General features: G+C 48.3%; 1 protein-coding gene across 2 annotated transcripts in view; it reads left to right on the plus strand.

Annotated features, from left to right (window-relative positions):
* LOC102472026 (ST18 C2H2C-type zinc finger transcription factor) overlaps positions 1–12,258 on the plus strand; it is a 140,700-nt gene that overhangs the window by 69,509 nt on the left and 58,933 nt on the right. For both annotated transcript variants that reach the window (XM_027771407.1, XM_027771409.1), the window contains exons 5-7: positions 5,044–5,178; positions 7,804–7,894; positions 9,369–9,473. In XM_027771407.1, the coding sequence (XP_027627208.1) occupies positions 5,044–5,178; positions 7,804–7,894; positions 9,369–9,473 (331 nt within the window). The remainder of the gene's footprint in view (positions 1–5,043; positions 5,179–7,803; positions 7,895–9,368; positions 9,474–12,258) is intronic.

The following is a 12,258-nucleotide window of genomic DNA, read 5'->3' on the forward strand; positions in this document are numbered from 1 at the left end:
TTTTTTTTGGAGAGATTTTCACTGTAGGGCGCGTGCGCTCGCCAGACAGACAGAGAGAGACATAGAGACAGAAAGCGAGAAATCACCCCCCAGGGGGGATGGTCACGCCGCAATCCCTTCTCCTCCATTCTCCTCTCGGGATCTTGGGCACACACGCACACGCGCCCGGCGTGAGATTTAAGCCACCGGGTCCGAGACGCGAACCGCGGTCGACTACGTGGGAGTCCAGCGACATAGCCATTACGCTAACTGCTGGTTCCCTCGCTTGCAATCTTGACAAATAAAGTTTTGCACCTCAGAGCCGAGGGAACAAAAACGAATAAACACTATCATGTAATGAGGAGCAAGACTGTGATGCTACCGGACACCTTGCAGGGTTTGCATCACTACTGCAGAGTAATGACGCCCGTGGGGATCGAGACAGACCACTGTACCCCGTTCCATGCCCTCCTCCTAACACACAGCCTGTTCACTTCTCTATTATTGCATTTTTTAAGTGGCTGTTGTTGTTGTTGTTATAGGATGCATTTGCTTGCCAGAGAGAAACAGAGAGGGAGAGTGAGAAAACACTCCCCACCCCCCGCCATGGGGGATGGCCACACCACAATCTCTTCTTCATTCCCCTCCTGGGATTCTGGGCACACACACACACACACACATGCACCCAGTATGTTGCTGCTGGTCTTGGGCCTCGAAACACACAGTTGGTCATGTGGAATCCAGCACCTTACCCACCCTGCCACCTGCTAGCCCACTGTTGTTTTTCGTGAGCTACAAAATCTGGGAAAAAAGATGAATTTACTCTAATTTCCCAAAATCCATATTTCTAATATTCAATATTTTATTGATTTTTAAGAGATACAACTTTCCCAGCCAAACATCTTGGAAATCTGAAGGGTATTCTATAGTTTAATTATTAATAATTCTTTTTCTTTTTCTTTTTCTTTTTTTTTTGAGAGGTGTTTTGTTTTGTTTTGTTTTGTTTGACTATAGGGTGCGTGTGCTTGCCAGAAAGACAGAGACAGAAAGCAAGAAATCATCCCCAGGGGGGATGGCACGCCGCAATCTCTTCTCCTCCATTCTCCTCTCGGGATCTTGGGCACGCACGCACATGCGCCTGGCATGAGTTTAAGCCACCAGGTCTGGGACTCGAACCACGGTCAGTTACATGGGAGTTCAGTGACATAGCCATTATGCTAACTGCTGGTCCCAGTAATAATTTTTCTTTCTTATTAACACCTGAAATGATGTTTTATTTTACAGTTGATGATCTTTTAAAAACAAAGATATTTAAATATCTTTGGAGGAGCTTTAATTATTTAAACTATAGCTTAAATACTGGATGACCCTTTGTTTATTTTTAGAACACTTGCATAACTTTTTTGTTTTCAAATTTAATATGGTAATAATATCTGTGTTTTTAAACATGAGGCCACATTGAAGACTTAGAGAACTACTCACAGGGCTGCTGGACGCATGATATCATAGTCTGTTCCGTAGGGCATGCTTCTGCCCTGGGGCGTTAAAAAGTCTCTTTGAGGAGATGGAGGCTAGGTTAGAACCGAACAGTCGGAAGGTGAAGCCCACCTCGTAGGGAAAAATAGGCTAAGTTTACAGCATTGCTGCAGAGTCCAAATCCCCGTTCCTTATTCCCGATGTGGGAGCCAGCAGTACAACATGTGTTTTTTTTTTCCTCCGACAAGCATTCCATGCCCTTAAATCAACACTCATTCCAACTACAGCCGTATTCTCCACAACACCATCTTCACTCCCCGTCTGCCTTCTACATGCCACTAATGGGGAGTGCATTTCATGGGGGAGTCTAGGGTTTTTAAATTTTGTTTTGCCCAAGCCTTGAGGTGAGTGATGGGTTCTAAACCAAGTTTGGTTGTGTCATTGCTACCGAGCATTTAGCGAGACTTTAGGTCACAGTGTGAGATGAGTAGCACGCGGTTTGGTGCCCAGCCTCGACGGGATGCCGTGAGGACAACTGCAGGAGCATGTCAGTTGTGGATGAGGACAGTACCAAGGAAACCAAGATGTCACATGGCCAGAGCGCAAGACCACCTCTCTGTGCAGCCCTGGACCGAGGACGGAAAGGCAGAGTCAGGCTGCAGAGTCGTCCAGCTCTTGCTCTGGCTCTTCGTTTCTTCTTCTGCTGCTGCTGCTTCTTTAATTTAGAATTACTTCTTTATTTAATTTCATTTGTTATTATTATTATTATTTATCTTGAAAGGGAAATCAAGAAAGCAAGTGTCAGGTCCAGGATTTGAACTGCAGCTGGCCATGTTAGAGTCAACCACACCACCTGCTGGCTCTTATCACACAAACAGTCTGCCCGTTAAGCACTGCCGTTGCATCAGCAGAGGACAGGCTTGCAGACCAAGGTGCATGAGGGCCGTCAGTGGGCCCCGCCTGGGCAGGTGCCCACCTCGCACCATGTCAGGACCCCCTCCATCATCCCGTAGTGAACACCATGGCAAGGAGAGCAGATGCTCCCCACCAGACTCTCTGATGTGCTTAGGACTTTGGACAAGATCCCTCAAAACACCCAGAGGCTTCCAAAAGTTCATAGAAAATGACTAGTATGAAAAAACTGTGCATGGATTGCCAATTGTGTGCACCAAAATGAACGCGTACCTTAATTCTTGTTCCCAGGAACTTTCTAAAGTTTCCTCCTCTGTGTTGCTCCTCTCATTTTATTGTTGTTGCTGGTGGTTGTTTTCTTTAAGGTTTTTGTCACAGAAACTGTGTACTCCCTGGAGGGGAGAGAGACAAAGAGACAGTGAGAGGGAAAGTGAGAAGTCACCCCTGGGGGAGATGGCCACACCACAGTCCCTTCTCCATTCTCCTCCTGGGATTTTGGGTATGCACGCACAAGTGGCCAGTGTAAGTTTCTAGCCACCGGGTCAGGAACTCAAACCAGAGTTGGTCAGGTAGGTGGGCATCTAGTACCTCAACTTCCATGCTTTTCTTTTTTTTCTTTTCTTTTGGAGAGGTTTTTGCTATAGGGCGTGTGCGCTCGCCAGACAGACAGAGAGAGACAGAGAGATAGAAAGTGAGAAATCCCCCCCCGGGGGGTGGCCACACCACAGTCCCTTCTCCTCCATTCTCCTCTCGGGATCTTGGGCACGCACGCACACGCACCCGGCATGAGTTTTAAGCCACCGGGACTCGAACCACGGTCGACTACGTAGGAGTCCAACGACATAGCCATTACCCTAATTGCTGGTCCCCTTCCATGCTTTTCTAACTTGCCCTCCTAGGACAGACATCCTCTTCGGTTCCCACCAGCTAAGCTGTGGGGAGTTCCCTAGGGGTCCAGAGCTTCCCCAAGCCAAATCAACCTAAACTTGGGCACTCTGGGTGAAGTCTGTCTCCACAGCATCGCAGGCTCTCGCAGACTCCTGATGCCTCTGTCTCTTAGAAACCTCTGGGTGTAGTCTCTACCGTTTTGCACCTAAGTCCTGTCCCTGGTTGTCCTAAATGTCTGCAGTTGGGCATGTCCCTGTCGGCTGAGGGACACAGCCGCGGCTGTTCTGCGCTCACTCACAGCTCGGCGCTGCTCAGACCCTCCTGGGTGGCAATGGTGTCACAGGTGACACCTCCCGGCTCCTCCCCATTTTGCGAACACAGGCCCTGTGTAATTGCGTTACATACAACCTGCTGTGCCCATCTGTCCGGGACTGCATCATCCAGCAACTGGGGTGACCTGGTGTCGCAGAGGCACGTCTGCTCCTGCCTCGCTCCGCCTGGGGATGTCTGCCGCCCGGCGACGGTGGCTGGCTCTCGGCAGCTCTCCTGCAGGAGCATATGGGGCTCTCCATCCTGGCCAACGGGGCCTTTCCTGTGTTACAACGCCGCAGCTTCTGGGCAGGATCACGCCGGGTCCTTATTTTCGCTCTCAGCATCAAGCGTGCTGGCTATTCCTGACGCTCAGTGTTCTCGGGATCCCGCAGGTCCTCCCTGCCTGCTAAGAGACAGGCTTTCCCCGGAGTGGGCACTGCACCGACTTAGGGGACAGGCTTATCTACCATCTCAGTCACAAACAGGAAAACCTCCGCACAAGGCCATGGCTGTGTTAGCGCTGACCACATCGGAATTCACGCCTAGTCCGCACTTACTTATATATCTATACACCCGCAGCCGTGTGCGCGCCAGAAAATTCATCCCCAGCTAGGGCTCAGTGCCCCGTGCCCGCTCGGGGCCACAGCAGCTCGACAGAAGCAGCTGCAGTGTCCCTTCCTGCCCGCGTTCCTGCAGCCTCCCCAGCCTGGGAAGGTGCCCCATCTTGCCCTCCCGTTTTCTGTGAGCTCCAGCAAGATCTCTCCTGTCCTGGCCTTCTTCCATGGCCTCTTTGTTCAGCTTCCGCATTCGGAGTGACCCCGGTGGCTGCCGCTCCCCCTCTAGTGGCACACTGGCCCAAAGTGGCAGCCACCCATTAGGACCCTACAGCTTTGCTGGGTGGGAAGGGGACCCAGCTCGAGGTGGCATTCTTGTCCCCTCTCCTAACTGTTGTCGTGGCTCCTCAGGGAGCAATGAACAGGTAGCAGGTGGACCCCAGCCCAGGGCACAAGGTTCAAGAGCCCCATCAGGTCAAGGCCAGAGAGGCCTTTCTCAGACAGTGGTTTATTTAGTAATTCTGAATATTTCTAAAAAACTCTTTCCATAAAAAATGGTTTGAGATTAAATAAATTCTTTCTTCTTTGTCAGTTTTCTTTTTTCTTTTTGGGAGCCTGCTCAAACTCTGGCATAGGGTTGATTTTTCATAATGAGGCTCCCACTGCGATATGCGACATGGCAACTCAAAACCATCTCTGCATTTCAGCACTCCCTGCCCTGTCAGCCTTTGCTTAGGAAACCAAGAAAATTGAAAACATGTTTTCTGTTTCCACAGGTCTTAGTTGAGGGTTTTATTCAAGGCAATGTGAGAAGAATGTTTATGACAGCAAAATGGAATAAAGTGAGAATGTCACCCTGCAAGGCCACGCTATTGAATGGGAAGAATAACCAAATACATTTCTCAATTTAATTTGTCCGTAGATTCACCAAGGCCTGAAAAGAGAGAGACCAAGTGCCCCATCCCTGGGTGCGATGGCACAGGACACGTGACGGGGCTCTACCCTCACCATCGCAGCCTTTCGGGGTGCCCCCACAAAGTGCGGGTTCCCCTGGAAAGTGAGTACCGCTCAGCCCTGGCAGAAGCAAGCGCCTTTCTCTTGCAGTGTGGCGGGAAGGGACATGCATTTTCTCTCTCCACATCAGCCCAGTGTCCGTCCAGCAGTGTGTTTTAAAATATGGGGTGCTAACAGAAAATGGGAGGTGTAATAAGCCCAACAGATCAAGAAGCAATTGTCATGGAAAAGGCTCGTACTCCGTTCCCAAGAGAAGGGGTCTGGCTTGCCATAGGGCCCTTGTGGGAAACACCAGGGTCGGATGGAGCAGAGGGGGTGAGGGGACTGTGGGAGGGGCCCTCGTGGCTTCTGTAGGAAGAAGCAGAGCTGGGGTCAGCAGGTTTAGGACCAGCTGGGTCTCCTGATCTCAGTGAGATCCCCTGCGTAGGGCAGTCTCCAGCTGTGTGGGACCTGGCCCTGGGCTGATTCGGCAGGAGGCAGTGACCTAGAGGTTGAGGACCCAGGAAAAGACAAGGCTCAGCATGGGCTGCAGGCCGGGTCATTTGCATTTTAGAAGTGCATTCATGGGGCCCAGCCTCAGCACACAAGCAGGAGAGCCCCACCTGTGGGAGGCCCAGGTTTGGGTCCTGAACCACCCTGAACAGGTCATGCACGGGAGGGTGTGCCTGTGACCCTCACTGCCTGGGGGGCGACGGCAGAGGGTCGCAACTGCTAGGTCCTGTTAAAATACCCACTTTCTCCCTCCCTCTTTCTCCTGATCTCTCTCTCGCACACACACACACACACACACACACACGCACACACACACACACGCAGCGTGCGTGTGTTCCTTCTCTCTCTGATAACTAGCCCTGAGAGGGGCAGATTCTCCAGGGTCAGCAAGGCCCCCAGCTCAAAGCATCTGAATGCAGAAAATAAGAGTTTGATAGTGCGACAACGCTGTCCTCTCAGCTGGGACCAGGCATCCTCAAGCCCAGCGTCAGTCTTAGTGTCTGTGCATCGCAGGCCAGTCACCGTGTCCTCCTGGCCTCCCCCAGTGGGGACATGTGCTGTGTTCAGCAGCAGGAGCCCTGAGCAGGAGAAACCCAGCCCATCTCTCCATGTCCAGCCCCACTGTGAGCTAGGAAGGGCCTCACAACCCTCTCACTTGTGAAGGACCAACTGCTCCATCCTCTGCGGTCTGAAGTAGGAGGTTAGAAAAAGTATAGAAATGGGAACTTGGGCTATAAAAAGTACAGAAGTGAGAACCTCTCACCATCACCCTTCTCAAAGGCCAGGTTTGAGCATCACATCTGATCTGGTCAGCTCAGCACTATCCTGCCGAGTGGGCAGTTCGTCAGCCTGGGTCTCGAGTGCTCACTGCACTGTGCCCTTTTGCCAATGACCAAATGGCAGGGGACGATGTGGAGTCAGGGGACAGATGGACTATGGGTCAAAATAATATCACTAGGAAATAAAGAAGACTGTTTGTGTTGTGGGGGTTAAGGCAGCTGGATCCTACATGGCCGACCTTGAGGATCAAGTCCTGCACCCAGTGGTTTGAAACACATGCCAGGCACACATGCACATGGGCCGAAAATCCTGAAAAGCAGGAGAAATGGAGAAGGGATTTCAGTGTGACCAGGCCCCATGGGAGAGCTTTCTCATGTTCCCTATCGCTATCTCTCTTGGGAGCATGTGTGGCCACTAGCAAATTAAAAAGAAGAAGATAATGAGTGTACGCGCAACCTTAAACTATGGGGAAAAGATGAACAGAACTGGGAGGCAAATCATTAATGTTCTCCAGCCACTTCCTCAAAGAAAAGCACATAAATGTGAAAAGGAGGTTATGAGCATCTCATTTCAAATTTCATACCTGCAGATCGGTCTTATTCTAGTCCAGTGTTACACAAAATGTGGAGCTCACAGCCTGCCATGGAGTGGCAGTAACAGCACTGCACGGTGCCGAGGCCACATGAAGGTCCCGGGCCCCCCTGCACAGGTCACGGACTTCGACCGTGCTCATGGAATGCCCCTAGGGTCTCGCACCCGGCTGGCTGGGGCTGGGGTGCGACTGAAGAGTGAGAACGTCCTTTCTTGCTCTCTCTCCCTGGAGAAATAAGCAAAAATAAACAAATGAGACGTAATGTGGAAATTAGATAAATTGAACAAGATTGCTGGATTTACTTTGTGAAGTTCTTTTTTAGAAAGCAGTTATTTAATTTTATTTATTATTGTTATTTAATTTGCCATAGGGCATGTGTTCTCACCAGAGAGAAAAAGAAAGAAGGGGAGAGAGAGAGAGCAAGAAAACAAGCCACCAGGTCTGGGACATGAACCGTGGTCAGCCATGTGGGAATCCAGTGCTCTTACAACCACGCCACCTGCAGGCTCATAATTTCTGAAGTTCCTAAACATATATTTGTTTTAAGCTGGATATTTAAGGAAGCTACGAAGAGTGCATGCAAACATGAAATTAAAGTGTAAGTTTATATTGGTATTAAAATGTTCGAAATCCAGGCATGTTTTCTCGTAATAGGCGTCTCCCTGAACTATTTGAAGACCCCTAGTGCATGGGGAGGGAGCAGAGCAAATTGTGTACCTACAGCCCGTGGATGCGCTGGGGGACAGACTGTCTGTGCTCTGTGCTCACGGTAGCCGTTCTTCCCTTCCATGTGATCGTGCCCAGTTCTCGCCATGCATGAGAACGTGCTCAAGTGCCCCACCCCGGGATGCACAGGAAGGGGCCACGTGAACAGCAACCGCAACACCCACCGGAGGTAATTCTCACAACATGCTCATGCCATATTGGAAAAATGGGTGGCCCGGTCGTAGGAGTGTGTGCTGGTAGATGCTGTTACCTGGGGAGCTGAGGCCACAGGGAGACCCAGTTTTGATTCCCTGCCCAGCCTAAAAGCCTGACATGGGATACATACCTGTAGTCCTAGCTCCTTGGAGGCTGAAGGAGGAGGGCTGCAGTACGGCGAGACTCTGTCTAAGCAAACAAAACCAAATGTGAGAGACACTGTCCAGCAATAAGATACTGCGTTAATAATGTGTTATGAAAATTGCTGTGTTACTATCGAACGTGGAACCACTTGACATAGATAGGAAAAACCCTCCGCACATGGGGAGTCAAAAAGAAAGGAAAATTAGCTTTTTTTCTTTCCTAAAACTTTTTATATTAGCAGCCAGTTATGATCCTAAAACATGTTATAATTGTAGGTGCCGGGGTTATACATTCAGGTAGTCATGCAAACGGAATATGCTCTCTTTTGCTCTGGAGCTTTTCCTGCTGTTTTGACACTGAAAAGAGTTGCTTATGGGTTATCTTGGATTCTACCCAACAAGCGCTAAAAAGGTACCAAAAGAGCTTTTCTGTCTGGTAGTTTTTACTGTAAACCAGGTGAGCGTTAACACCATTCACCGATAACTGCAATTCGCACGAAGCACATGTAGCATGTGTTCATACGCAGATGTATTCTGTATGTATAAATGGTTTCGGTGAAAACGCTGATTGCTTTACGTTGGCATTTTATAGCACACGTGCATATGTGAATAGGAAGCACTATTCGGCATAAAACCATATTTCCAGAAATCTTCACATTCCACACTTTCGATGTGAACCGAGATACAAAATTCAGACCCTGAGGTTTTGCTAAAAGATCCTCAGATGGTCACAGAATGGCCATGCTGACGCCTACAGTTGGACTCATTGCCATAGTACGAACACATCATGCTTACAATATTGAGAAGCTTTGGAATGCTTCAGTTGTTTCTCCCTTACGTACTATTATGGGTTTAAGAATGAGTTTGTGGGGCCAGCAGGTGGCATAGTGGATAAGGCACTGAACTTCCCTGTGGCCTACCATGGTTCAAGTCCCAGACCTGGGAGCTTGAGACTCATGGGTGTGTGTGCCTACATGCCTAAAATCCCAAGAGGAGAATGGAGGAGAGGCGACTGCAGTGGGGCCATCCCTCCAGGGGGTGATTTCTTGCTTTCTGTCTCTCTAGCAAGTGTATACACCCTGTAGCAAAAATCTCCATTAAAAAAAAAAAAAGAGTTTGTTACCTGTCACCTCTGAGTCGGGATTGGGTGACTTGTTTTGACGTTGCCAGCTTGCAGGGACGTTTAGTATGAGATGGTGCGTGTAAACTATTCATGTGACTTAACACTCAGTGTGGGCCTGGGCCAAAGCCAACCACATTGTCGTTTTAACTCAGATTCTCCTTTTTTTTTCTTTCTTGAAACAGTCTTTCTGGTTGTCCAATTGCTGCAGCTGAAAAATTGGCCATGTCCCAGGATAAAAATCAGCTAGATTCTCCCCAAACCGGGCAGTGTCCTGACCAGCCTCACAGGTACGACCTTCATGACATTCCTGATTCTCTCTTTGTGCCAACTCTGACAGAGACGGGGCGCGTGTCCTCATTTGTCACCTCACTGTGGCTCACCTTCATTCTCAGCCACCCACAACCTGTGTGACAGCCCGCTGGAGGGGCTGGTCTAAATGACACTGTCACTGACATGAACTACTAGCCGTTTAACTTGAAATTCATTTATTTGCAAAGGTAGCATCGTGCGGGCGGATGTAAAACAATAAAGCTTGGAACGAGCTGTAGTCCTCGCAAGTTCAGGTCACGGAGTGTGGCACGTGCGTGAGTCCAGCGAGCTCCCCTTAGGACTGACATCACCATCTGCCTGGAGAAGATGACACCATAAATTACTCAAAATATGTGAAGTTGTAGATTCACCCGCACTTCCATATATCCAGTGTTCAGAAAACAAAAGTGCATTCTGTTATTGGTAGCTATTAATCTAACAAAACGTCTCGGGGCCAGTCAGATGGCATTGATGGTTCAGGTGGCTGGATCCCACACGGCTATCTGCGCTGTGCCAGTCCTGGACTGGACATCTTGAAAAACTCACCAGGCATGTGTGGGTGCATGCCCAAAACCCTGAGAAGGGTGAGGAGGAGAAGGGACTGTGGTGCGGCCACCCCCCTGAGGGATGCTTTCTCACTTTCCCTTCTATTTCTCTCTGTCTCTGTCTCTCTCTGGCAAAGTCACACGCCTAGAACAACGTTTTAGAAATTCTGTTATTGGTCCTAGTAGCTTCGTCTCCTCACAGTGTCTAGTCATTTGGAAGCTCTTATGCCTCAGTATTAAAGTATGCATGATGCTGTTTAGTGTGACGTTATTTGTTTATTATTGCAAAAATCATCTATGTAGGCAAAGTGATTTTAGAGTTTAGGCAGATGATCATGTAACTGTTGTGATGAGTCTCTGAAATGCAAAAACAGTGATTAGGTATTTCAACATTTTCTGGATATGCCTTCTCTTAATATTTTGCTCCTATAGATTTAATCAAGAGTCAACATTAACATTCAAATCATGTGAATGAAAACATATGTCAAGTGAAGATCATGAATTACTGAATAAGTAGCAATTAAAAATCTTAAAATAGGATTCTCGGTTGTATTACTGTGTTTTTCAATGTCTTCCCAACTAGATTATTCATCAAACAGAAATAGCATTGTTTCATCTTGCTCATTTCTTAAGATTAATATTGTTTTCTGTTAGATCATTTTGCAATGTTAGGGTTGAAAATCAAGGTATATGTAAATGAGATCAACTGTCATTCCAATACTTCTTGTAGTACCTAAAAAGTTGTGTTTTCTTGATTGTTTGATTTTGGTTTTGCCGTCGGGCACATGCACTCAATGGAGAGAGACCGAGACGGAGAGACAATGAAAGGGAAAGTGAGAAATGGTCTCCCAGGGTGCTGCCATGCCACAGTCTCTTTTTACTCCGTTACCCTCTTGGGAGACTCACACGTGCCCAGAGTGATTTCTGAGTCACCAGGTCCAGGACTGAAACCATAGTCAGCCATGTGGGAATTCAGCACCTTAACTACCATGCCTCCTGCTGGTCCGGCACCTAGAAAGTCTTTGAGCTAATCTAAAAAATAATAATAGTAATTCATTTTTTTTTCTTCTTTTGGAGAGGTTTTTGCTATAGGGCACATGCACTCGCCAGACAGACAGAGACAGAGAGACAGAAAGTGAGAAATCACCCCCCAAAGGGGATGGCCACGCCGCAATCCCTTCTCCTCCGTTCTCCTCACGGGATCTTGGGCACACACGCACATGCGCCCGGCGTGAGTTTAAGCCACCGGGTCCAGGATTCAAACCACAGTCGACTACGTGGGAGTTCAGCGACATGGCCATTATGCTAACTGCTGGTCCCCCAAAAAAGTAATAATAGTAATTAAATTGTGACATTCTGATGAGCTGGGCATGGTTTGGGTTTTCTTTTTAAAGGCTTCTTTTTAAATTCACAACAGGGTATGTACACACACATATGTGTGTCTGAGAAAGAGAGGGGAGCTCCATGGGCCCATCCTCCTCCTCCAGTCTTCTGGCCCATTAGATCCTGGCACCTGCACATGTGCCCGGTGTGCCAGGTGCATGGGCCTAGATTTGAACCACAGTCCCCTGGTGTGCCCGGTGGGTGAGCCTAGATTTGAACCACAGTCACCCTGAGGGCTCCAGCATCTCTTGAGCACACTTTACTACTGCATCATGGGGTGAGCCTGAGTTGGGAATGGTTTGGTAGAAAGTAAAAGAAAAATATGTTTCTGATATTGCTAAATTCTGAAAGGTATGTTTGTTTCTGTATTCTTCCTGTTAGACTGCAGCAGAAAAACATTCAGGTTTTCTTCAGCTGGAAATGATGCTATACAAATATGATGCCTTTGCTTAGTCCAGATATAATCAGTATCAAGGCCTGTTTCATTCACACTTAGCATGGATTGGGCTAATTATATTACACATATGGTAGCTATCATAGTAAGACAATAATTTTTATTTTTAAATGATGACCTTAATAAAATATTGACATGTTATTTAAAACATTATGCAGTCAGCAAAAATATTCAGACTGAAGGTGGGGGAAATAGTAAGAGTCTAAGGAAGGGGGCCAACAGGTGTATGGTGGTTAAGGTGCTGGACTCCCACACGGCCGACTGCGGTTCAAGTCCTGGACCTTCACTCCAGGTGTATGTATGTGCGTGTGTGCCCAAAATCCCAGGAGGAGAATGGAAGAAGAGGGAATTTGGCATGGCCATTCCGCCAAGGGATGGTTT

The sequence above is a fragment of the Tupaia chinensis genome, unplaced genomic scaffold, assembly GCF_000334495.1.
Source record: "Tupaia chinensis unplaced genomic scaffold, TupChi_1.0 Scaffold000031_1, whole genome shotgun sequence".
NCBI classification, from domain to species: domain Eukaryota; kingdom Metazoa; phylum Chordata; class Mammalia; order Scandentia; family Tupaiidae; genus Tupaia; species Tupaia belangeri.